The 27,760-nt window shown below is 43.1% G+C and overlaps 1 protein-coding gene and 1 non-coding gene across 3 annotated transcripts; one reads left to right on the top strand and one right to left on the bottom strand.

Annotated features, from left to right (window-relative positions):
- Window positions 1–174: 174 nt before the first annotated feature.
- On the bottom strand, window positions 175–10,772 carry ZNF175 (zinc finger protein 175). Of its 2 annotated transcripts, XM_043435896.1 has the most exons (6): window positions 10,650–10,772; window positions 8,604–8,864; window positions 8,368–8,456; window positions 7,279–7,405; window positions 6,791–6,886; window positions 175–2,927 (listed from the first exon to the last, which is right to left on the bottom strand). In XM_043435896.1, the coding sequence occupies exons 4-6, from the start codon at window positions 7,376–7,378 to the stop codon at window positions 1,114–1,116; spliced, it is 2,010 nt and encodes a 669-aa protein (XP_043291831.1). In that variant the 5' UTR covers window positions 7,379–7,405; window positions 8,368–8,456; window positions 8,604–8,864; window positions 10,650–10,772; the 3' UTR covers window positions 175–1,113. The 2 variants fall into 2 exon arrangements, with proteins under 2 accessions (XP_043291831.1, XP_043291830.1); XM_043435895.1 differs by lacking the exon at window positions 8,368–8,456.
- A 5,791-nt stretch (window positions 10,773–16,563) lies between these two features.
- Window positions 16,564–16,671, top strand: LOC122421793. The gene has a single exon (XR_006263610.1). It is a non-coding gene; the product is annotated as a U6 spliceosomal RNA (small nuclear RNA).
- Window positions 16,672–27,760: the final 11,089 nt, after the last annotated feature.

Raw genomic sequence — 27,760 nt, 5'->3', positions numbered from 1 at the left:
ATATAGGTGTACGCTTAGGAATGTATGGGAATAACAAGTGTTGGCAGACTTCTCTCTGAGCCGGAGGGTAAATACTTTAGGTTTGCGAGCCATATGGCCTTTGCCACAACTACTCAGCTCTGCCACTGGACCACAAAAGCAGCCACAGACATCACACAAACAAATGAGCATGGCTGTGTTCCAATAAAACTTTATTTAAAAAACGTGTGGCCAACCAGATGTGGCTGATGGCCAGTTTGCTGACTCCTGACAGATGATTAGGAGCCTGTATAAACATATAAAAGACTTCATACTAAAAGGTGCACCATAGATGGTGGAGGTGGAAAGGGGAGAGTAGAGCTGAGCTAATCATGAAAGAAGACAAAAACTACACTATGAATATCAGAATCACATTTATGCATTTACCAAAAAAAGTACATTCATCTGTGTACACAAAGAAATTAATAATTATTGACTGAGCAACCTCAGGATGTAAATTCAATAGGGAGTAAATGTTTAAACAATTTTTAGGTTCTTTTTAAAAATATATAATCAACACCTCTGGTTACACAGTGAATTCTGTAGCAGAAACTACAGAATTGAGTATATGTATGTGTGTGTATATATACGCTGACCTGCATATATAAATACACATACATACGTAAGTATACAGATACACACACATATACATAATATTGCCAAGTCATCATTTAGTTTGCTGGCAGCCTAAAAATAATGATATTCCACATGAAACAGGGTTATCATTAATATAAATTCCCACAAATTTTCCTGTAAATAAGCTGGTAACAATCTGTCTTACTCTATAGAAACTCTTTTCTCAAAGTATTTGTCAGGGTTTTGTCCTCAAATGAATTTTATAACTTTTAATGAACCTAGTACAAATATAGACATTTCCACTCATTCTTAAAAGTTCTTTCCTGAGTAATTTCCTTCATGTAAAATATGTGTAACTTGGAGACATGCAGTGCATCCCTAGAGCTTTTCTGAAACAAGAATTCTATAATATATATCTGCCTCATGTTTTTCCTTCTTCAAGAAATTCAGTTAGTTTCACTGATGTTTATGATGTTTATGCATACTAGGAATTGACTTCTGGGTAAAGCCTTGCACAGATTAACTGCTTTTGTAAGATTTATCTCTGGTGTGAGTTGTCTGGTGTTTATTAAAATTTGATCTGTTGTTGAAGCTCTTCCCACACTTGGAACACACATAAGGTCTCTCTCCTGTGTGAATTCGTTGATGCACTTTGAGTTGTGGTTTCCTACTGAAGGATTTCCCGCAGTCACAGCATTCATAAGGTTTCTCTCCAATATGCGTTCTCTGATGTGTGATTAACTCTGATTTCTCAACGAAGGTGTTCCCACACTTGTAACAGGCAAAGGTTCTCTCTCTGTTGTGAGTCATCTGATGTTTATGGAAATTTGACCTACCATTGAAAGCCTTCCCACATGCAGTGCATACGTAGGGTTTCTCTCCCGTGTGGATCCGCTGATGCTCTCTGAACTGTGACTTGGAAGTAAAGGCCTTCCCACAGTCATTGCATTTGTAAGGCTTCTCTCCCGTGTGAATTCGCTGATGCATGCTGAGGATTGATTTCTGGTTGAAGGCCTTCCCACATTCACTGCACACGTGGTGTCTTTCTCCAGTGTGAATTTTCTGGTGTATGTTGAGGTGTGACTTTTGGGTGAAGGTTTTCCCACAGTCACTGCATTCATAAGGTTTCTCCCCAGTGTGGATTCGATGATGTATATCAAGTTGTGACTTGGAAATGAAGGATTTCCCGCAGCTGTGACACTGATAAGGCTTCTCTCCAGTGTGACTTCTCTGATGTACAATCAGGTGTGCCTTCTGGATAAAGGCCTGGCCACATTCAATACACACATAGGACTTCTCCCCTGAATGGATTCTCTGGTGCAAGCTGAGTGTTGACTTCTGGGTGAAGGCCTTCCCACATTCACTGCATACATACTGTCGCTCACCAGTGTGGATTTTCTGATGTATACTGAGAGTTGAATTCTGGGAGAAGCCTTTCCCACATTCACTGCATTCATAGAGTTTTTCTCTCGTATGGGTTCTCTGATGTCTGAAGAGAGATAACATCTGGAAGAAAGTTTTTCCACATTCATGGCATTTATGGGGCTTCTTTCTAGTATGAGTTTTCTGGTGTGTAACCAATTCTGGCCTCTGAATGAAGACTTTTCCACATTCCTTACATATATACGGTATGTTACCTATATGATCTGTCACAATGACCCCAAGTTTTGGTTGTGAGGTGAAGGCTTTCCCACATTTACTACATCCCTGGAGGTTTTCTACACTATGGAATCTCTGTTGCTCAAGGAGGTGTGACTTGTGGGTGAAGTCCCTCCCACATTCAGTACACATATCTGGTTTTTCCTGAGTATGAACTTGATGTTGTGTGAGTAACTGTTTCTGGCTGAAGGCTTGTGTACATGTATCACCTTCACGGAAGTTCTCTCCTGTGTGAGTATTCTTGCAGCTGGCACTGGAAGAGCTATGGGTGACTGACTGACCAGATCCAACCATATCATCAAGGTGTTTTGTGGTACTGCTTTGATTTTGATGAGTTGCTTCTAGGTTAGGCTTCAACCTTTTTGCAAATGAGCAGTGTTTATGAGGTTCCTTTTGTGAAGAAGCAAGGTGGGGCCTTGCCTGGATGACTTTTCCAGGGTCCTTGTAGTCACAGTCCCTCTGTGTGTTCAGTGTTTTCTTATTGAAGAAAACCGCCTGATGTGAAGGTTTATTTTGATTTTTCAGATCTCCCTCTGTTGGGTCAGCTTGTTCCCACAGTTCTTCTAAAATGGAACACCATGAACCATCTCTTGTGACTCCACCCATCATCTCATTGTGAAATGAAGCTTCTTCAGAAATCTCCCGTTGTGGGGTTTCAAGCCCAAACTCCCCTTCTAGAAGGAGAACAAGATGAAATAGATACAGTGAACAATTAGCAAAGGATAGAAGAGAAGTCACATGGAGCTGACTGAGATTGTGCATGGGGAAACTGCCGAGTCATATACCAGTGGTAGTGCTGAAGGTGATCATGAGAGAAAACAGTCACACAGCCCTTACTATATGTCAGGCACATGTCTGTATAGCACTTAACGTTTGCTAGGCAATGTTCTATGTGATGCACACATAAGCTCATTCAATCCTCACAACAATCCCAAGAGGTAACTACTTCTTATCCTGGCTTTCTACATGAAGCAAAGGAAATAGAATGGTTAAATAATTAGCCAAAATCACTTTGCTCAGCCATGGGGAAAGTTAAGATTTTAACAAAGGCAACCCGACTCCACTCATGCAGGTGATCTAGATACCCAGACCTAGTAGAATGACTACAGGATAAAAGAGACAAGAGTGTCATAGGGCAGCATCTGTGCATAGCCACAGCTTGAAGGAGGGGTTCAGAGTGCAGAGCTCTCTCGACTTACAATGGGGTTATGTCCTGGTAAGTCCATCGTAAGTTTAAAATATCATAAATCAGAAGTGGACTGAATAAACCTAACCTACTGAACAAAGCTTAACCCAGCCTACTTTAAATGTGCTTAGAAGACTTATGTTACTCTAAGGTTCAGCAAAAGCATCTAACAAAAGACCTATTTTATAATTTTATATTTATATTTATAAAATTATATTTATATTTATAAAATTTATAATTTTATAAAGTGTTGAATATTTCACGCAATTTATCGAATACTGTATTGAAAGTGAAAAATAGAGTGGTTATCTGGGTACAGAAAGGTAGTAAGTGTATTGGTTGTTTCCCTTTATGATCATATGGCTGACTGGGAGCCTGGCATCACGAGAGTATAGTACCGTATATCACTAGCCTGGGAAAAGATCAAAATTTACAATTCAAAGTATAGTTTGTACTAAATGTGTATGACTTTCACAACATTGTAAAGTTGAAAAATCTTAAGTTGAACCATCACAAGTCAGGGACCATCTGTATAAGTTTTTGTTAAAGATCTACATTGTGATTAATCTCCCACCTTCCTCCTACTCATTGGAAACAATACCAAAATCATTCAGCCCTAGATATCCTCTGATAGACTATTAAAGCATCAATCCTGACATGGCCAAGCAGTGAAAGAATACTTATACTCAAACTCACAATTTCCCTGAACTTAGCAGTGTACATATCCCAAGAAGGATAAACTGGAAGACTGGACAAGCATGCTGTCCCCTAGAATCTGTTTCACCCTCTTCCACAGAGGTTAACTGTGGCCAGGCACATGGCAGCCAAGCCACATAATGACTCACAATTTCCTTTGCAGTGATATGTGATGGTGAGACTGTTTTTGCTGATGAAATGGGCATACAACATTATGCACTGCTTCTAGCCAGAGTAATACATCACAGCTTCTCAGTACCCTCCACCCCTTTTCTGCCTAGGAGAACCTGGCTTTGGTTGCAATGCACTCAATCCTGAAGATTGACAGCATCATAACAGATGATACTACAATGACAAGAGAAAAACTTCAACACCTGAATGAATACAAAACGTAAGGCTTCCTGCTGACCTGACTTTTATAAGTGGTTTATAGGGGGAAAATTATTCTGGAAATTATTATACTGGATCTTGGTCTCTTTGTTATAACTTTCAGCTTAATGCTACTCAACATACCATTTTTTGGTTAAGAACAGGAGTTACTGATCACCTAGTTTACTAGTAAGAACATAAGACACAACAGAGTCTTTAAAAAAAGGTGGCTGAATTTTACTATTCCTTTATCCTATCAGAGATTTAAACACTGAGTATGGTTAAGACCATCACGTCTTGTTTTCTCTTCTCTTTCAATCACTTGGATAAACTATCCCAGACCCTTGTCCTGTTCCCAAACCTCAGTCATCTATCACTTTTTTAAAAAAATGAGAATGCTCTTTATTTTTACTATTTTTAGTAATAATTTAGTAATAATTTTACTTATTATCTTACTATTTTTAATATTTATATATATAGCATTAAAATCTGAGAAAAAGAAATCAATCTTTGGGGTAATTTATCAATGTCATCTTGACTGAACTCATGATGACTGGGAATCCACAAATCCCATTAGGAACAAAATAACCCAAGCATGAGAAAATAGCTGGTTTATGGTGATACCCCTGGAATTAAGAAAAAGAGTCAACTAAACTGCTTTTAAAAAGAAAATATAGTAGAATTTCTAAAATAACAAGTTAGAAGAACAAGATGGGAGAGCCAAGAAACAGAAGAATCTTCTGGACAAAATGTATAAGGCGAGAAGAATTTCTGATATGCATAGTAGTAGTTTCCTGGTGTTTGGAAACTTCCTCTATTACGATTCCCTTCCCTGGATGGGTCTCCGTCCCTAGCTCTTTTGCCTCTCTTTTTATCTTTTATATTTTTTCTACCTCCTTTTGAAGACAATGGGCTGCTTTTCTGGGCGCCTGATGTCCTCTGCTAGCGATCAGAAGTTGTTTTGTGGAGTTTGCTCAGTGTTCTAATGTTCTTTCGATGAATTTGTAGGGGAGAAAGTGGTCTCACGGTCCTATTCCTCCACCACCTTTGATATGCATAGTAGTAGTAGTAGTGTTAATCGCTCAGTCATGTCCGACTCTTTCTGACCGCATGGACTGTGGCCCGCCAGACTCCTCTGTCCATGGGCTTCTCCAGTCTGCTGTGCATAATGATTCCAATTTCTGATTTCCTCAAAGGAAATGAGACATCCCACAGGAACTGTCCACCATGAAGCTAAATAAGAGAACATGGTTTAGGCATGGAGACTGGAGGCACTGATAAGGGATCATCAGGAAAAAAAATTTTAGGCTTAGGTGTTGAGAATAGAAGGGTCCTTCAAAGTAACTCCTCTATGAAGGGATGACCAGAGGAAAGTACAGGGGCCCAAGTTGGAGGCACCACAATTAGGGATAAAGAAGAAGGATTTAGTGCAGAAAAAAAATGAGTTCAGAGGACAAATAAAAAGGCCTTCAGGAAATTCCACAAAGGGATAAAATGAGATGACAAAAGCAACATACAGATGGAAAATCCAATCAGATAACAGATATGATGAAATGCTGTATTCCTAGAAAAATGAAAACAGCTTTATCCTAATATGGGCCATAAATAAGAAATTTGATAAATATTATATATGTTGGCAAGCAAGATGTAAAAATGATTTACTTAGCCAGATTAAGTGTAGTCATAACCAGTGATCAGGCAATCCCCCTTGACTATTCATCTCTGAGAAATTCTTATGTTGGCCCCTATGGAACATTCCGCTGGTAAAGAATCTGCCTACAATGTGAGAGACCTGGGTTTGATCCCTGGGTTGGGAAGATCCCATGGAGAAGGGAAAGGCTGCCCACTCCAGTATTCTGGCCTGGAGAATCCCATGGACTGTATAGACCATGGGGTGGCAAAGAGTTGGACAGGACTGACTGACTTTCATTTTCTCATTTGGGGCTTCCCTGGTGGCTCAGAGGTCAAAGCGTCTGCCTGCAATACGGGAGACCCAGGTTCGATCCCTGGGTCGGGAAGATCCCCTGGAGAAGGAAATGGCAACCCACTCCAGTATTCTTGCCTGGAGAATCCCATGGACGGAAGAGCACGGTGGGCTACAGTCCACGGGGTCACAGAGTCGGACATGACTGAGTGACTTCACTTCACAGAACATTTACAAAATGTATGGCAGCATTTGTTTTAAAGAGTAGGAGATAACATGTGTCCACCATTGGGGGGAATGGATAAGTGTGGTAGGTTGAATAATGGCCCCTCATGGATCTATATGACTTGACAGTCACTCACCATGATACCTCGGACATGGGAGTTCAGTTTCTCTCACCCATGGCTCCTTTCCTTCTTCAATTCTAAAAATGATCTCTGGGTTGGGAATGTGATACCCTGTGAATAAGAAAGGATATTGCATTAGGATGTGGTATTGGGCTTCAGAGAAGGGCATGGCAACCCACTCCAGTATTCTGCCTGGAGAATCCCATGGACAAAGGAGCCTGATGGGCTAACAGTCCATGGGGTTGAAAAGAGTCGGACACAACTGAAGTGACTTAGCGCGCAGATGTACATTGGGCTTCAGAGGCCATTCAGTGAAGCTTTCTTGCATTGACACATCTTTCATTAGGAACAAAGTAACGTTCAAAGATGCCCAAGAGGAATGAACAATTTGGGACAAGCCCAGGACAAACTGATTACATTCTTCAGATGTCACACTACATGCCACAAGAAGGAAGGACATCTCATGGAGGCCCGTCCAAGAGTCCTAGGTCAGGTGTGCTCACCCACGGAGAAAAAGTGGCTGTAGATCTCCAGCATCACATCCTGATACAGGTGTCTCTGCGCAGGGTCCAGTTGCTGCCACTCCTCCTTGCTGAAGTCCATGGTCACATCCTCAAAAGACACTAACCCCTATAACAACATACCCCAGCTCAATAAGAATTAGTCATCATTGGTGAGCTGATATACAAGGGTGTGTTTTTAATGACTTCACCATGATATATATGGCTTCCCACTAACTACCTGTTTCATATTGTATGAAATCAGAATCAGGGCAAGAAAACAATATTTTTATTGTTTTCTTATCTATCTTATTTAATATCTTATTAATATAAGATATTAATATCTTATTTAATATTAAAATAAGAAAAAAGCTAATAAGGATTAGGTTGGCCAAAAAGTCTATGGTTTCTATATGTTCCTGAACAAACTTTTTGGCCAACCCAATATCATGCATCTTAACACCTTAACTGTACATGAAGTGCTCTTAAAATTCAGCCAACTCCAACGCAAAATGAAATACATTTTTCAACAAGGCAGTGTTTGTCACTATTATGGGCTGAATTGTGACACCCCCCCCCCCTCACCGCCTCCACACTCATTCATATGCTGAAATCCTAACCCCCAGAACCTCAAAATGTGCCTGTATTTGGAGATACACAGTATTTAAAGTGGTAACAAAGTTAAAATGAGGTCCTTAGAGTGGGTCAATTTTATTTTAAAAACACACGAAAGGTCATGAAATACACAGAACAACTTAGAATTTCAGGAAGAGTATAACCACGAACACTGCTTCCTCATTTCAAAATATCAAATATTAATATCTGCATTATTCCTGGGTGCTTTTATTTTATCTTTTAAAAGAGGAAAAACCTCACAGTCCTTAAAAGCCAGTTCTTGCTCTGGTATCCTGTGACTGTAAATTCTGAGGACAGAGGAGAAACCAGCCAATCTCCAATCTCCTGAGGAGTCAGGTGGGGATCAGCTGAAACAATGCAAAGACCCAGCAGTGGATGGAGGATGAACATATGCGTGAAGGATGCCTGTGCTGAGCAGGAAGGAGTCAGCATTTCCTGGCCTGTGGCTGCAGCTACCTTTTCTTCTTCCTTTTCCCCAGGGCCAACCCTCTTCTCCTACACATCCTCCTGCATCGGTCAGTTCAGCTTCCTCTACATGACAGTGCCTGTGGATGCGGAAACGTTAGCTATCAGTGCTCTGCTCTCTGCAGGAGAATCCAGATTGGACGCAGGGAGTCCGAAGTCTGTTGCTTCTTGTGTCTGCCCTCAAGTTCCAGAGAACTGCCACTGGGGTGGGGAAGGCTCCTGCTTACCTCACACGATCCATCCTGCTCCTCTGAACCCAAGAACTGGGGCCTTTGGGGCAGATTTGCGTCAGCAAGCATGTCCCTTCTGGGCTTCAATTCTTGGTCTCTTTTGCTGACAACTCCACTCTTCCCAGGAGCCTGCAGCTGGGTGGGCATCAGAAGGCTCCAATCAGAGCTGCTGGGAAGAGTCAACCCGAGCTGTGTAGGGAGATCTGCAGTCTCCGTGATGTGGCCTGACCCAGGGGCTCTGGAGGGACACTGGAAATCCTGAAAAGGCAGTAACCACATCGTTACTCATTTAATATCCACTCCACAGGAATTTCTGAGGGCCACTAGGTGAAAGTCACTGTGTTCACAACATGAGGGTAAACAAAACTCAGGAATCTATCTATTGGGGTAAAAAATAAGAAAAGATGAAGAGATTTGGACTAAAGTTCATGAAGATTTAATTGCAGCTCTGACACACCTTTTTAACTACGAAAAGAGAAGGATTTTATTTTAGTGGCAGTTTCCAAAATGAAAAGGAAGGTATTTATCCTAGGCATTGAGAAACTTCCATGAGATGAGGTTTGTCAAGTCTTCAGAACCTCAGAACCTGGCATATGATAAACAATAAAAAATAAAAATTATTTTATTTATTACTTGCTGAATAAAAATCAGCAAGTTGCTGAGTCAGATACCAGATACCTTGAGTAATTCTCATACCACCCTGTCAGCTAAATATCATTATATATACCCATTTGAGGACTTCCCTGATAGCTCAGTTGGTAAAGAATCTGCTTGCAATGCAGGAGACCCTGGTTCAATTCCTGGGTTGGAAGATCCCCTGGAGAAGGGAAAGGCTACCCACTCCCGCCCTAGAGAATTCCATGGACTGTATAGTTCATGGGGTCTCAAAGAGTCAGACTGAGCAACTTTCACTTTCATACCCATTTCATGGATGAGGAAAACTGAAGCTGACTGCTGTTACCTAGTTTGCCTTAAGGTCACTCAGTCTCCAAAGGGAAGCTGAGGGATTCTGAGGCGGCCCAGGCCTGCCTCACTTTAAACTGCACACAGTTGCCACTGTCCCGTGTGGTCTTCTATGTAGTCAGTTTCCAGAAACACCATTTACACTTCCTGTTGCCTTCAGAGAGTTTAGGCTTCAAGTAGCCCATGTCTGGAACTGAGGTTCTGGACATTTCAGTGCCCATCCATAATACAGACAGCTCAACCTTTTCTGACAAAACTCAAATTCAATGTATGGAACCCCACCTTCACTTGGAAAACCTGCAGACATGTACTAGGACTCCCAATCACCATTAGATAACCCCCAACATACAGTCCCAAATAATGCACCCCAGGAGGAAACTATCATTGATTTGCTCAACACCCAACCACTTAACCATGTCCACAGAAACCCAAGTTGAGACCAACACTGACCCACTCATGCATTTCCAAAGTACAACACTCACTGCCCAGAAAGCAAATCAGTCAGCTTCACAAACCTCCATCACTGGCCCACTAGGTCTCCCATCAGCTGGTTCCCAAATGCTGCCCTTGGCACCCCAAACACTTTACTGATTTCACAGATCCTCCCTCAATCACTGTCTCCCTTGAGTGTGTTACAATGTGACCCTCAAAGCTCCTGCCTCCAGTCAATCATTGCCTCCTACAGTCCCCCAAGCAGTGGATCACATCCCCAAATGGTTCCCAGTACCATACCAAAGCCCTCTTAAGACCCATGTTCACTATTATATAAACAAATTTCATGGGCAGACAATATAAAATTTGATATTAATGTACACTTGGAATTCAAGTTACAAAAATACTTCTATACATATAGAAATAACGCAAGAAAGAGCGAAAATCAACGAGCCAAGCATTACATTAGAAAACCCCACTTACCCTATAGCTCCCATCACTAAGAACCCCACCACTCACTCCGCAGACACGAAATCACTCATTCCACAGACCCCCAACATTTGGACCCCAATTCCCAACATCACTCACACCAAGCGGATTCCCCCTCATCGACCCCGCAGATTCCCCACTGCTAATGTTCCAAATCACCTCAGCATCCCACAGGCGATTCACAGGTTAGAGGAGTTGACAACAGAAGCGAAATGGCCGCTCTGGGCCACTTCCGACTCGAATTCCTGTCAGGATTTGGGAGGCTGTGTTTGAACGTTGCTCATGCTCACTACCACCTTGGAAGCCACTGTCTGCCAATAGTTATCATGGCGTATCAAGTCCGTCGGTCTATTCCGCGGTTCATTTTCCTTCAGGGACTGTATCGGGAGAACAACATGGCCGCGCCCAGTAGGATTATATTAAGGAGGACGCCATTTTCAAAGACTCCATTCCGTACAGCCAGGGAACTCACTGGGCAATCTTCATAGAAGTCTTGGTGGTGTTTCCCATTGGTGAGGAACCAATTAAATACGTGTGTAGATATAGTTCTAGGAGAAAAATAGAATTGCATATTCTGAAAAATATCCTTTCTCTGTACTTTTCACACTGATTTAAAGCCCCATTCTCACTATCTGGCCTCTTCTTCCCTGTCAAGACTGTCCAGAGAGGCAGAGATCTATTGGGAGCCCAAAGGTGCAGAACTTGGCAGAGAACTGCTAAAAGCTTCTTGATTTCGTTAGTAATGAGAGCCTTTAAAGAATCTTTCGTGACGTTAGTGAGATGATTTTTGAGAGGACTAAGGCATTTCTCATTTTACTGTTCTTGACTTCGTTTGTGCCTCACAGATATTGCACCCTCCACCCTGCTTTTTTTAAAGAGATGGGAATACCAGACCACCTGACCTGCCTCCTAATAAATCTGTATGCAGGTCAGGAAGCAACAGTTAGAACTGGACATGGAACAACAGACTGGTTCCAAATAGGAAAAGGAGTACGTCAAGGCTGTATATTGTCACCCTACTTATTTAACTTATATGCAGAGTACATCATGAGAACCTCTGGGCTGGAGGAAGCACAAGCTGTAATCAAGATTGCCAGGAGAAATATCAATAACCTCAGATATGCAGATGACACCACCCTTATGGCAGAAAGTGAAGAACTAAAGAGCCTCTTGATGAAATTGGAAGAGGAGAGTGAAAAGTTGGCTTAAAGCTCAACATTCAGAAAACTAAGATTATGGCATCCAGTCCCATCACTTCATGGCAAATAGAGGGGGAAACAGTGGCTGACTTTATTTTTCTGGGCTCCAAAATCACTGCAGATGGTGACTGCAGCCATGAAATTAAAAGATGCTTGCTCCTTGGAAAGAAAGTTATGACCAACCTAGACAGCATATTAAAAAGCAGAGACATTACTTTGCCAACAAAGGTCCATCTAGTCAAGGCTATGGTTTATCCAGGGGTCATGTATGGATATGAGAGTTGGACTATAAAGAAAGTTGAGACCCAGCACCACGCAGCCGGCTTAGTCCTCCCCGCCCCCAGCCTTGTGCTCTGTGGCCCCAAAGCCCCTCTTGCTGTCTCCTTCCCCCAGTGCGGCAGGTGGGCGGGAGGCTCTTGCTCTCCGGGGTTCGCACCCGGTCAGTGTGAGGCAAGCTGATGGCTGTAGGGGCCAAAGAGAAGATGGTGGGCCTTCAGGAGTTTCCTGAACATCCTGGAATGACCCAGGACCAGCCCGGCAAACAGCGAGAGCAGCACCGGTTCGCTGCATCACCCTGATTGTCGACGGACACCGTCTTAAGGCCCATCAGACTGTATCAGCTGCATGCAGTATCTTGGTGGTAAACAACAGAAGTCATGAGCAACCAATTTAAGCAGAAATTTGATTTATTTGTAGAAAACTGCACAGTGCATAGAATCAAGGATGCAAGGTGAATGACAACACAGACCTTGGTTAAGTATTTGGAGGCTCTGCTCTATGGATAAGAGGACCAGGTGACCTTTCCTGTATGCCTGCTGTCTGGAGGATATGTGATCATGAAAAGCCCATCTTATGTCACCTATTCCTTCCTTATGACACTAAATTTTTTTTCTAAATTTTTTTTAAATTTAAAAACTAAAAAAAAAAAAAAAAAAAAAAAAAAAAGAAAGCTGAGCACAGAAGAATTGATTCTTTTGAACTGTGGTGTTGGAGAAGACTCTTGAGAGTCCCTTGGACTGCAAGGAGATCCAACCAGTCCACCCTAAAGGAAATCAGTCCTGAATGTTCATTGGAAGGAGTGATGTTGAAGCTGAAACTCCAATACTTTGGCCACTTGATGTGAAGAGCTGACTCGTTGGAAAAGACCCTGATGCTGGGAAAGATTGAGGGCAGGAGGGGAAAGGGACAACAGAGGATGAGATGGTTGGATGGCATCACCGACTTGATGGACATGGGTTTGGGTGGACTCCAGGAGTTGGTGATGGACAGGGGGGCCTGGCGTGCTGCAGTTCATGGGGTCGCAATGAGTCGGACACAACTGAGCAACTGAACTGAACTGAACTGAAGATTTGGGACAGCCCAGTGTAGAGCAAGTCTGTTAGCGCCATTTCCCCAACAGCATTTGCTCACTTCATGTCTCTGTGTCACATTTTGGTATTTCTTGCAGCATTTCAAATTTTTTATTATTATATTTTCATGGTGATCTGTGATAGTGATCTTTGATGTTACTACTAAAAAGATTACAACTCTCCGAAGGCTCAGATGATGGTTAGCATATTTTAGCAAAAAAGTATTTTTGAATGAAGCTTTGTACATTAAAAAATATTTATTTTCATTTATTTTTGACACTAGTGGGTCTTTGTTGCTGCCAGGACTGCAGCAACAGCCCTTGAGGTGTTGAGATGAGCAAGGGCTACTCTCTCATCATGGTGTTCGGGCTTCTCTCATTGCAGTGGCTTCTCTTGTTGCAGAGCATGGGCTCTTGGTGTGTGGACTTAAGTAGTTGTGGCACATGGGCTTAGTAATTGCAGCTGCCAGGCTCTAGAGCACAGATATAGTAGTTACAGTGCTCAGGCTTAGTTGCTCTGTGACATGTGGGGTCTTCTCTGGACTAGGGATAGAACCCGCATTTCCTGCATTGGCAGGAAGATTCTTTACCACCATGCCACCAGGGATGCCCTGTACAGTTTTTTTTAAGAGACATATTGCTATTGCAGTCACTGGACCGCGTAATGTAAAAATATAGTGTAAACATAACTTTTATGCATCGGAAAATTAAAAAAAAATATTGTTTGCTTCACTTTATTGAGGTATTTGCTTTATTGTGAACCTGAACTATCCCCAAGGTATGCCTGTCTGCTAAAATGTCTGTGTGAATTTGAATTCCTCAGTCAGAGGGCACATACATTACCAGTTGATAGATACAGTATGGCCAAATGACTCTCCAGGAGGTTGTGCCAATTTGTATCACTATCCCCTATAATGTGATTCATCTCTGCTTCTCTCCAACCTCAACAGCAGTGTACATTAGCACTGATTTGGATCTTTCAATCTTACCAGTGAAAAATGTACCCATTATAGTTTTAACTAGAATTTCTCATTATAGACATGAAAGTGAAGTATTTCTAAGTAGGTTTCATAATGATTACTACTTTCCATTCGAATCTGTTCTGCCAACCCTGAACATTCATTGGAAGGACTGATGCTGAAGCTGAAGTTCCAATACTTTGGCCACCTGATATGAAGAGCCTATTCATTGGAAAAGACCCTGATGCTGGGAAAGATTGAGGGGAGGGGGAGAAGGCGATGACAGAGGATGAGATAGTTGGGTGGCATCACTGACTCAATGGACATGAGTATGAGTAAACTTTGGGAGATAGTGAAGAACAGAAAAGCCTGGCATACTGTAGTTCATGGGATCACAAAGAGTCGGACATGACTGAGCAACAACAATCTTCTCTGTCATTCTGCCATTCAATGTCTCATCATTATTAGTGTATATTTCTTTTCTTAAAAATTTGCATAAATTCTTTTATATAGAAACTACAATCATTAGTCCATAGTGGGATTATGAATATATTCTCCTGGCTTGTCCTTGTCTTCTGATTTCATTTACCTTGGATTTGCTATCCAAGGTAAATTTTTTTTTTGTTTTATATAGTTGAGCTGTATAAATATAGTTCATATAAATATAAAAAAATAAATTTAAATGTATAAATAAATTTGTTTACTTACATAAATAAAGTTGAACTTATGTCTTTAAAGCTTTAAAGCTTTTAACTATTTGCTTATCACTCTGGCATTTCCAACTCTGAGAATATATATGATGTTGTGAAATGTGAAATAAAATGGAGTCACTTATGTCAAGGGTATTTTTTTCCTTAATGGAGCTAGGAGGCCATTAAGGGGGTGGATCTTACAGACATCCCCACCAGGTGGAAGCTTGAACTTATCAACTAGGCCAAACCACAGATATTTCAAGAACTCTGCAAGAACACCTGCGACTTGTCACAGCAACGAACTTTTTCCACCCTCTGGTTATAGCCTTAGCATTCAAGCATGTTCAGCCAACACTAGATCCTGCCTCCAACTCTAGTGAAAATTCTTTGTAATTCAAATCTCCCTTCTTTGCTTTTAAAACCCCCTGACTTTAACTCCCATGTGGGACACGGTTTGGTTGCTCCCTGAATTTGTGTGCCCCAAATTGCAAGTCTTTGATCCCAAATAAGTGCTTTCTGCTCGATCATTGCTTCCTAGGTTTATTTAGATTGATGTTGTATGTATTATAATGTATACACATATGCACACAAACACAATTATATTTATGTTTATATTTAATTGGATTTATATTTACATGTAATCTTGCCAAGGTTTCCTCTGTTCACCTCTGCCCTCCACACTTCCATACCCACCCCTTTCCTTTTGCCTTTTAGGATTATTGTCTATGCCTTGAAATTCCAAGGCCACTTCTCGACACAGTTGTTTCTTAAATTTCATTCTCTCTTCTTGCTCAGATGACTATTATATCTATAGAGCAAGGTGTTTTATAGCCCCTGGGTTTGACTCTGCTTAAAGGGATCCTCTTGGGGCCTTTATATTCACCTGTGGATCATCTGAATCTAGGTGAGCAAGCTCTTCCTCAGATGATCTACACCTAAGCCCCCAAATCCCAAGGGAGGCTGGCCTTGTCTGCCTTCCCCAGGGTGAATTCTCTGTAGTCCGAGCCCATAACCTCCTTTTACAATTCTCCACAGAATTGGTGGGTCCTGGAGGAGCTGTAGTCAAAGCTATGGTTTTTCCAGTAGTCATGTACAGATGTGAGCTTTGGACCATAAAGAAGGCTGAGCACTGACGAATTGAGACTTTAGAACTGTGGTGTTGGAGAAGACTCTTGAGAGTTCCTTGGACAGCAAGAAGATCAAACCAGTCAATCCTAAAGGAAATCAACCCTAAATATTCATTGGAAGGACTGATGCTGAAGCTCCAATACTTTGGCCACCTGATGTGAAGAGCTGACTCATTGGGAACGACTGAAGGCAGGAGGAGAAGGGGATGACAGAGGATGAGATGGTTGGATGGCATCACCAACTCAATAAACATGAGTTTGCAAAAATTCCAGGAAATATTGAAGGACAGGGAAGCCTGGCGTGCCACTGTCCATGGGGTCACAAAGAGTTGGACATGACTGAGCCACTGAACAGCAAGAGTTGCGTGGTTGGGTTTGTGGACTGAAACACTCTCTCTCTTCTGGCCATGGTGAGAGGCAGAACACAGAAGCTCAGAGGGACAGAGTCTCTGTCTCCTAGGCACTTCTCTCACCACAGCTCACTTCTGCGCATCAGGTCATACTTGCTGACTTTTCTCAGCCAGAAACAGCCTCTGTCCAGTTTCATGTCTGGTCTCCTGAACTGAACCCATGGGAGAGGATGGGTGGATGTACAGATCAGTCCTTGGCTAGTGTCCTGGTCCCTCCCCTACACTGCTCTGACCTAATGGGATTTACCCCTGCAGGCTACATTTTCCAGATATCTTTATTAGCTAGCCTCCCACTGGGTTCAGTTAATCAAATGCTGGAGATTAAAATCAAGGAAGAAGTGCTCATGATTCAGCAGCATGGATATTAAAATTGGAATGATACAGAGAAGATTAGCATGGCCCCGTGCAAGAATCACACACAAATTCATGAAACGTTCCATATATTTTGGATTAACTGTCCCAAGAAAGTAGAAGAGGGCCGTTTCTGTACCAAGAGGTGACTTGAGTTTACATGTTGAATGTTGTAATCAAGAACAAATAACTAGGCTCTACAAGTTAAACCATCCTGTTTTCTCTTTAAAAAATACATCAAGGAAGAAAATGTAAAATCCAGGGTATTTATTTCTTCCCCTCTCTTTGCATTGTGCAACCTCTCTGTCAGTGACTGCACCCCACCTCTGAGCTTCTCCCAAGAGAGAAAGCGTGCCATGGTTTTGGAGTATCTATTCACAGGAGACAAACTCCAGCTGCTCATCCTGGGGTCTATTTATCTCCTGCCTCCTTACCAATCTTGGGGTTCATCCCAGATCTTTCATTCTCGTTTCTCTTCCCAAGCATCCACATTCTCCCTTAGTCTGAAATGTGTTTCCTTGTGCAATCATCAATTTGTAGATCTGAATTATTTCGATGTTATTTTTGTGTTATTCCTGCTCCTTGCAGTTCTTTTTTAACTCCTATCCTTCCCATGACCCTGAAATGCTTCATGTTATCATAAATGACGAGGGTCATTTCAGATTCTTTGCTTCAGATCCTCACTCTGACCCACTCTCCATTTCCTGAAATCTGCCTCATTGTGACTTTATGGCCACTATTGTCCACTTTTCTAGGTTACACTTCTGATGATGGAAAAATCACCTGAAAATTCTGCCCAACTGGACTTGCTGGCATTTTCCCAAGTAACTGTATTTTCCTCACTGTTGTTATTGTTCAGTTGCTAATTCATGTACAACTTTGCAACCCCGTGGACTGCAGCATGCCAGGCTTCCCTGTCCTTCACTGTCTCCTGGAGTTTTTGCAAACTCATTGAGTTGATGATTCCATCCAACCATCTCATCCTCTGTTGCCCCCTTCTCCTCCCACCCTCAGCTTTTCCCAGCATCAGGGTCTTTTCCAGTGAGTCGGCTCTTCACATCAGGTGGCCAAAGTATTGGAGCTTCAGCTTCAGCATCAGTCCTTCTAATGAATATTCAGGACTGATTTCCTTTAGGGTTGACTGGTTGGATCTCCTTGCAGTCCAAAGGACTCAAGAATCTTCTCCAACACCACAGTTCAAAAGCATCAATTCTTAGATGTTCTTTATGGTCCAACTGTCACATCCATACATGACTACTGGAAAGACCAGCTTTGACTATACGGACCTTTGTTGGCAAAGTGATGTCTTTGCTTTTTAATACACTGTCTAGGTTTGTCATAGCTTTTCTTCCAAAGAGCAAGTGTCTTTTAATTTCACGGCTGCAGTCCCCATCTACAGTGATTCTGGAGCCCAAGAAGATGAAGTTTCTCATTGTTTCCATTTTTTCCCCATCTATTTGCCATGAAGTGATGGGAATGGATGCCATGATCTACGTTTTTTGAATGTTGAGTTTTAAGCCAACTTTTTCACTCTCCTCTTTCACCCTCAGCAGGAGGCTCTTTAGTTCCTCTTGGCTTTCTGCCATTAGAGTGGTATCATCTGCCACTGAGGTTGTTGATATTTCTTCCTGTGATCTTGATTCCAGCTTATGATGCATCCAGCCCAGCATTTCTCTTGATATACTCTACATAGAAGTTAAATAAAGAATCCCCAAGACTGCATCCTCTGTGAGACTCCAAACTCCTCCCCTGGCTGTAGGGAATAACACTTTGAAGATGACGGCCTCCAATAACTAGTTCAAATGGGTGGGATCAAGTTGTTTGCCTGATGAAACTATTGAATAAACGTGAACAAAGGAAATAGAGAAACCCTGTTGTGCACCATGATAACTACTGGCAGCGAGTACCTTCAGAAATGCTAGTGAACATGTGTTTTGATAGACGGTGGTCAGAGAGGTCAAGCTGGGACTCTGACACAAACTGGAAGTGGCCTAGAGAGACGGTTTCCCTGATGTTGCCACAGATTTGTCACCCACGCGGCGCTTGAGGGAAGCTGAGGTGATATAGTGTGGTTTTCTGCGGGCTTTTGTGGGCTCATTGATGGGATGTCTGTTTGCAGCAAACGGTGACAATTCTGTGGGGAGAATAATGGGGAAAGAGATCTGAGAGTTGAATAATGGGTGCGTCTCTAGAGTGAGTGATGTGAGTTCTGTGAGGTAGTGATAGGAGGTCAGCTGAGGTCATTTGCAGGATGAATGATGGAGGATCTGTGAGGTGTGTGAAGGGGGTGTTTTTTGTAATTTAAATTGGATGATAAGTTCATTACTTTTCAACCTTGTATATTTCATTTATGTACTTTTGGTAATTGTCATACACGGTGTTTTTGTAATTTTAAAATTCCAAATGTACCTTAATATCAGTTTTTATTTTGTCTTTTCCTAGGGGCTTGCTCATTTGAGGACAGTGAGCATGTATCTTAAGAGGACCTTCAGTTTAGCTCAGTTCAGTTGCTCAGTCATGTCTGACTTTTTGTGACCCCATGGACTGCAGCATGTCAGGCTTCCCTGTCCATCACCAACTCCTGGAGCTTGCTCAAACTCATGTCCACTGAGTCAGTGATGCCATCCAACCATCTCATCCTCTGTCGTACCCTTCTCCTTCTGCCTTAGTGGATGGTATTGGAGGACATGTGGGTAAGTGATTCATGGCTTGGGAGACTGTAGGGTTTGGGAATTGACTGAGAGTCTGGGAGCTTCAGGGACTGCAGGACTTGAGGGTCATGTTGTAGCACACTTGGGGGGGCAGTGAGTGGTAACAGGAGTTGGTAGCATGGGGTGCTGAGGATAGCTGAAATTGTGAGCATGTAGAGGCCGGTTGACTGGAGGTGTAGGAGACAGTGATGGGAGTTTGTGACTGCATTGCTTCTGGATGGTGAGTGTTGACAGTCTTTGGGGAAACAGTCATTGTTGGCTCTTCTTTGGGTCCCAGTGAATGTAGGATAAGTCAGTGACTGGCAGTTGAACAGATGCTTGATGGGTTTCCATTGGAGTGCCATATTTCGAGCCATGTGTTGGGGATTATTTGGAGATTTGCAAAATTAATAGCGTCCTTGGAAGGAAAGGTATGACTAACCTAGACAGCATATTAAAAAGCAGAGACATTACTTTGGCAACAGAGGTCCGTCTAGTCAAGGCTATGGTTTTTCCAGTAGTCATATATGGATGTGAGAGTTGGACTATAAAGAGGGCTGAGCGCAGAATTTATGCTTTTGAAATGTGTTGGAGAAGACTCTTGAGAGTTCCTTGGACAGCAAGGAGATCCAACCAGTCCATCCTAAAGGAGATCAGTCCTGGGTATTCATTGGAAGGACCGATGATGAAGCTGAAACTCCAATACTTTGGCCACCTGATGCGAAGAGCTGACTCATTTGAAAAGACCCTGATGCTGGGAAAGACTGAAGGAAGGAGGAGAAGGGGATGACAGGATGAGATGGTTGGATGGCATCACCAACTTAATGGACATGAGTTTGGGTAGGCTCCGGGAGTTGGTGTTGGACAGGGAGGACTGGTGTCACTGGCAGCTCATGGGGTCGCAAAGAGTCGGACCTGACTGAGCGACTGAACTGAACTGAACTGAGATAGATTAATGATTTTCAGAGCTTGGGCCATGTCAGTGACTCAGGGGCATTTCAGGATCCTCTGGCAGCCTTATCTCCAGACAGGAGATAATCAGTGATTCAGTGTCCTGATGATACAGATCTGTGGGTTTTCCAGGTCATGGTGCGAGGTTGGGTATGGTGAGTTTAACTTTTCTCTTTGTTGGAAAGGCTGGGCTATGTAGGGTGTCATGGATAGGCAGTGAAATGTCCAGGAGCTCAGAGTAGGCACAGCAGACATGGCCACTCCAAAACTTAAGCTGTCTGAAGGCAACAGGAAATGGAAATGGTGATCATGTGGGAACCACATGGGATAGTGGTGATTGTGTGCAGTTTAGAATGAGGCAGATGTTGGCCTGATTCCCTGTACATCCTTTTACTTCCTTTTTGGCCTTCAGGCAAGTTAGGTAACAGCACTCAGCCTCCATTTCCTCATCCACAGAATGGGTATAATAATGAACATAATATTTAGCTGACAGGATTATGTGGAAATTAAACATGGTACCTGATACCTGACTTTTATTTTATTCACTGTTTACTATGTGCCAGGCAGGTGCTAAAGGCTCAACCAGCTTCATCTCCTGTAAGTTTCAAAACTTAAGTCCCTCCTCAGATGCATGTTCACTGTCCTCAAATGAGCAGGTCTCATGAACCAATGATATAAAACCCAACAGTAAAACTACACTTGAAGTTTAATGGTTACAAAAGTACTGATGCACATCCATACAGAAAAACAAAAGGAGAGGGTGAAACTTCATGAACCATACATCCAACTTGCCCCCAACACTCAGAAACTCATCATTTACCCCACAGACTCCCTGCCACTCAGCCCAAAGACCCTCTCATCATTCACCTTACACAGTCCCCATCATTCACCCCCCTCCCCAATGGCCTGGAAGAGATCCCTCTCCTCAAAGACCCCGCCCCCTATCACCCACTGTAAATCTCCTCCATCACTCACCCTGGACCCACCCCCAGTAACTCATCCCACAGATTCCCCATCAGTCTCCCCAGCACATCTCTTCTAACAGACACACGCTTCCTCAGCCAGACCATGGTTTCCTTGGTAATACGGAAGGCCTGTGGACAAGGAAAGAAGGCCCCTTGTGGTTTGCTTTCTGCAGGAGGATCCAGCTTGTCTCAGGGACAGGGAATCCATATCTTCCCCTCCTGTGTCTGTCCCCTGGTTTTTGAGAACCATCCCTGGGGCCGGGGGACAGTTGGGGAAGTGATCCACTGCTTAGGGGACCGTAGGAGGCAGTGAATGATTGGGAGTGGGAGCTTCAGGTATCAGAGAGCTTTGAGGTTCACATTGTAATACATTCAGGGGGCCAGTGATTGAGGACCTATGAAATCAGTAAGATGGGGGACTAAGGGAAGCATATGGGAGCCACTCGACTAGAGACCTTGGGCAGTGAGTGTTGAGGTCCTTTGTGAATGGATGAGTGGGTCAGTGTTGGCATCTCCTTTGGTACCTGAGGACACGGTAAGGGCCAGTGATGGGCTGTTGAGCAGATTGATGATGGTTTCTTGTTGGAATGAGTTACTTGAAACCCCAAATTGGGGACTATTTAGGGCCCAGTGTTTGTCAAGTGCGAAGCAGGTGCTCAGGGCTTCACAAGCCTCATCAAATGTCACTTTCACACCTGTGATTAATACCTTCCTCCACATTTTGGAAAATAAAACTAAAGTCATAGCTTCATATTCTCACAGTTATAAGGTGGCAGAGCTGTGACTAAGTTTCATTAAGTGTAGTCCAAATCTCTTGTGGGTTTTATGTTTTATTGCTGTTCAGTTTTCCTGATCTTTGTCTACCATCAGTGCCTAGCCCCGTGCCCTTCTCCGTGGGTCCCCAGAAATTGATGTAGAGAGACTGGTGGATGAGTGGCCATGTGGTCACTGCCTTTCAAGGGCTTATTGGTGCCTCTGCAGAGCCCCTGGGTCAGGCCGCATTGTCGAGGCTACAGGATCCTCCTTCCCAGCCCAGCCCCACTCTCTCCTGCGGCTCTGATGCCCACCATCTTTGGGCTCCTGGAGTTGTCAGAGCAGAAGCCCAGAGGGGACTTGCCTGCTGACGTGAGTTTGCCCCAGAGGCCCCAGGTCTTCAATGGAGCATGTGAAATAAGCAGGAGCAACTCCCACCCCAGGGACTGTTCTCCAGAACTTGAGGGCAGGCATGGGAAGCAGATGATTCTGGACCTCCTGTTCTAGAGAGTCTACTCAGCAATGAAATGAAGTGAACTGCCAACGCAGGGACCAACCTCATGTAAGAATCCCAAGAAGCCAGCCATGAAAGAGTACGCAGTTACGATTGCATTTCTCTGAAGTTCTCATGTGGCCAAAACTAAGCTATGGTGATAGGAAGGCTGTCACAGGCGAGGGGTAGTATAAGGAAAATTTGAGCAGTGATGGAAATATTCCACATCTTGGTTGGGGTGGATGTATCCATTTATCAAAACTCATTAAAACATGTGCACTACACATAAATACATAATATAAAATTATTTATTATATATAGATCTGTATGTTATATATAAGTGTATATCATATATGTGTATATATATGTATATGTGTATATATGTGTATGTGTATATATGTGTACATATGTGTGTATATGTGTACATATATGTGTATGTGTATATATATGTATATAACATATATGTATATATATGTTATATATAAGTGTATACCATATATGACAAAATATGTAAGATACTGTAATGGTGGATATGACATTATGCTTTTGTCAAAACCCATAGAACTGGATAACACAAAGAGAGAACTTAAGTGAAAACTATGGACTTCAGTTAACGGTACTGTGTCAGTATTGGTTCATTAACTGTAACAAATACTCTAGACTAATGCAAGATGGAAGAATGTGAGGGGGCTGAGGTGCATACGGGAGCTCTCTGTAGTATCTGCTCAATTTTTCTGTAAACCTAAAACTGTCCAAAAAAATAAAGTCTATTGCTTATTTAAAAAATTATTTGTTGGGTATGCCAGCAATCCCACTCCTGGGCATACACACCGAGGAAACCAGATCTGAAAGAGACACGTGCACCCCAATGTTCATCGCAGCACTGTTTCTAATAGCCAGGACATTGAAGCAACCTAGATGCCCATCAGCAGACGAATGGATAAGGAAGCTGTGGTACATATACACCATGGAATGTTACTCAGCCATTAAAAAGAATTCATTTGAATCAGTTCTAATGAGATAGATGAAACTGGAGCCCATTATACAGAGTGAAGTAAGCCAGAAAGATAAAGACCAATACAGTATACTAATGCATATATATGGAATTTTAAAAGATGGTAACGATAACCCTATATGCAAAACAGAAAAAGAGATGCAGATGTACAGAACAGACTTTTAGACTCTGTGGGAGAAGGCAATGGTGGGATGTTCTGAGAGAATAGCATTGAAACAAGTATACTTTCAAGGGTGAAACAGATCACCAGCCCAGGTTGGATGCATGAGACAAGTGCTCAGGGCTGGTGCACTGGGAAGACCCAGAGGGATGGGATGGGGAGGGAGGTGGGAGGGGGATCAGGATGGAGAACACATGTAAATCCATGGCTGATTCATGTCAATGTATGGCAAAAACCACTACAATATTGTAGAGTAATTAGCCTCCAACTAATAAAAATAAATGGAAAATAAATAAAAAATAAGAAATTATTTGTTGGGTATAACTCCATTATTTACAAATGTGCCTAAATATATATTCATTATATGTAAATTATACCACAATAAAAAAATGAAGTAAGACACAGGCAATCACATATAATATGATTGTACTTATAAAAAGTTCAAAAATAGGTTTATGTGAACTGTACTTTCTAGGGATACATTGGTGATAAAACTATAAAGAAAACATGGAAATGGTTAATGTAAAAGCCAAGATCATGGATACTTTTAGAAGGAGTACACAATGTTGCATCCCACGGTGCTGTGACCAGTGACACATAGATTTGATCACATCAAAATGAAGGACAACAGAGATAAATTTAATCGAGAAATGGCAGAATGGGAGTAATTATTTCCTTCATTTAAGCTCACAAAAGCTTTTTAATTATTTAGAATGCACTAAAACTTCCACAAATCAGCAAGAAGAAAAACAAGCCAATATAAAAATAGCAAAGGACATGAATATTTATTTCAGAAATGTGGAAATATGAATGGAAAACAAGTCCACATTGAGATGCTCAAACACACTGGTAATGGAAAAACACCACACGGAAAGCAGATACTGCTCTACACACATCAGACTGGAAAACCCAAAAGGCAGAAACAGCAAGTGTTGCAGAGATGTGAGCAAATAGGAACTTCATGCTCTATGGTTGGAGTGTGGACTGTTGAGCTATTTGGGGAACTGGCCATAGTTGGTATTTCGAACTGGAGATATTTTGTGAACTGACTGCATTTGCTGTTTGGTAAATCCGTGCAGTGCACACTTACCCATTCATCTTGTGAACATTATACACTTTACCATAAAAAAATTTTCAGCTGATATCAAGTGGAAGTAGCCAGGAAAGGATATGTGTCCTGTAGGATGCCAGTCACAGAAACATTAAAAACAGTATTTATAAAACCATAACTTTGAAATGTAGGGGTGTGTATTGCATTGGTAAACATATTATCCTCTAAGGTTAATAATGGGCTTTCCAGGTGGGGCTAGAGGTAAAGAACCCACCTGCCAATGCAGGAGACACAAGAGAGGCGGGTTCGATTCCTGGGAGGATCCCCTGGGGGAGGGCATGGCAAACCAGCCTAGTATTCTTGCCTGAAGAATTCCATGGACGCAGGAGCCTCGTGGGTACAGTCCAGAGCATTGCGTAGAGTCGGACACAACTGAAGCAACTTAGCACAAGATGAGTAATAGGGATGAGATCAGAGTCTCTAGAGAGGCTGATCGGGAAAACTCCACGGTCCTTCCGTGTAAACCTTTGGGTAGATTTTTTTTAATTTTTTATTATGTTTTAAATTTCTGGCTGCACTGAATCTTCGTTGCTTTGCTCAGGCTTTGTCTAGGTGCCCTGAGCGGGGGCTACTCTCTGTTGCGGAGCGCGGGCGTCTGGCGGCAGTGCCTTCTCTTGTTGCGGAGCACAAGCTCTAGGTGTGCAGGCTTTAGTCGTTGCAGCACGTGCGCTCAGTCGCTGTGACGCAAGGGCTCTGCTGCTCTGAGGCATGTGTAATCTTCCTGGACCAGGGATCGGACCCATGGCCCCTGCATTGGCAGGTGGATTCTTATCCACTGCGCCACCAGGGAAGTCCCCCTTTGAATAGATAATTCACAGATAAGCATTACAGTTAATTTAAAAAGATGAGAAAGGTTATGTATAATCACATCAATGCAGAGAAAAGACATCATACTGTTTCTCTACTCTTGAATTAGCAGAAGTGAAAAAAAGTCAGGCATACCACGCACTCTCCTGTGAGTAGGGCACTTTTGGAAAACGTCATGTTGGCTTTAAATGGAATTGGAGGAGTCATCTCCACAGACTGTATCAATTAGAAATGCATTTCACTCTAAGTTTAAAAAAAAAAAAAAAAAGCTGACTTTCAGGAACCGTAACAAATAGGGCTTTATTTTTCTCCCAAAACAAGAAGTCAGTGGGAGGTGAGGGGGTGGGAGCTGCAGCTGACTTTAACCCAGTGGGCTGGCAGAACCCAGAGGATTTTAGAGTGTAAAGAAGAAGGAAGGAGAGGCTCAGGGGAAGGCAAGCCCCGAGACCAGAGTCCCGGCCCCTCCCTGATCTTCTCCTTCCTCGGCAGGCCCAACCCTTCTGACTCAGCTGCTTTCCCGGCCTGAGGTCCAGATCTGATTCGTGTCTAGTCAGACTCTTCTGCATAATCCAGTGATTCCCAAACTCAAGATCCAACCCCGCTTCAGCACCACGGACAGCGCCACACCCGCTTCTGGGGACCGCTGCTGTCTTGGCTGCTAAGAGCTATCCCGCTGTGGGTACCTTCTGATGGGAAGAAGTGGGACGGGCTTGGGGACTGGTAATGAACAGGATAAAGGCCTCCCTGTCTAGGTTCTAACCAGGCTTCGAGAAACCTATGTGGGGAAAACAGACCACGAAACTCCACATCTCGCTTAAGGGAAGTGGGAGTTGGTCTTCAGGGGGTGAAAGTCAGGGTTTCAGGGTACGAGACAGCTGTGGCCCCAAGAGAGAAGAGCTCGGCTTTCACTTCCCCACCCCGGTGGCTCAAGGGAGAGAGGGGTATTTCTGCTGAAGAGAGACTGATACACAAGTCACACACTTCAACCCAAGAAGTGTCCCCAGCTCTCTTGCCACCCCATGGTCGCCCCCACCTCTAAGCTAGGAGAGACTAATCAGATGGTGTCAGGTGAATCCGGATTAGCCTCTGGGGCCCAGAGATGTTGCTGCCACCGTGGCTGCAGCTGGGAGGGCAGCAGACGTGAGGAGGGGGTTTCCGGGTGGGGCTGCAGTCAGAGGCTGTTTCCTGCAGTGGTCCCCGGAGGGTGGTGCAGGTGTGCTCTGTAACCTTCACTGACGGTGGTGAAGCAGGGCCCATGCTTCCCATCCCGTTCACTGCAACCCTTGGGTTTTTTGGACTGACTTTAGCCCACTCAGCATCCACCTTCAGATCCCAGAGGTGTCCGGCAGACACTGTAACCCCCTTCCACCCGCAGACCCCCATCGAAATCTGGAAGAAACTCTCTGAGGCCAGTCCAACCTTCTGTGGGGTCCAGGGGCCCACAGTTGCTCTCTAAGCATTAGATTCGCCAAGATGCAGGGAAGTGAGAATGCTTTCGGTTAGAGAAATATCACATGAAAAACGACTCCCAATATGGGGCTTCCCAGGTGGCCCAGTGATAAAGAATCCACCTGCCAATGCAGGAGACATGGGATTGATCTCTGGGTAGGGAAGATTCCCCTGGAGTAGGAAATGGCAACCTGCTCCAGTATTCTTGCCTGCGAAATCCCATGGACAGTGTACTTTAAAGGGCTACAAAGGTCTCAAAGAGTCAGACACAACTGAGTGACTGAGCATGCATGCACAACTCCTTATATATCTGAATGTGACAAGTAGCCAAGGATCCCCAGGAGAGGACCCTAGAGACAGGAACACAGGTGCTTCTTATCTGAAAGGTGGGGAGAAGTGTTCACGATCCCAGGGGAAGCTGAGGTGGACTCTCAGGATCTCCTTTTTGAGGTCTGAATCTTCTCTCCAGCTTATACCAGAATATCCCAAAATCTACATCCCTTTAACCTGAAGCCCAACTGTCTTAGAGTCTAAACAGATCAAAATCCAGTAGGAAGATACTTCCTTCCTCCATGGGACCCAAGGCTCCCTGTTCCTTATTCACCCAGGATATACACATACATATATATAACATACATATATACAACTGATTCACTTTGCTGTACGCCTGAAACTTAACACAACATCATAAATGAACTATACTCCAATGAAAATATTAAAAATAAATAAAATTTAAAGAAGAGACCATGACACCAGCCCTGCATTTTCAGGTGACCTTCCTAGGAGGTGA

Source organism: Cervus canadensis, chromosome 18 (genome assembly GCF_019320065.1).
Source record: "Cervus canadensis isolate Bull #8, Minnesota chromosome 18, ASM1932006v1, whole genome shotgun sequence".
Lineage (NCBI taxonomy): Eukaryota > Metazoa > Chordata > Mammalia > Artiodactyla > Cervidae > Cervus > Cervus canadensis.
This window is presented reverse-complemented; position numbering and strand designations above follow the sequence as displayed.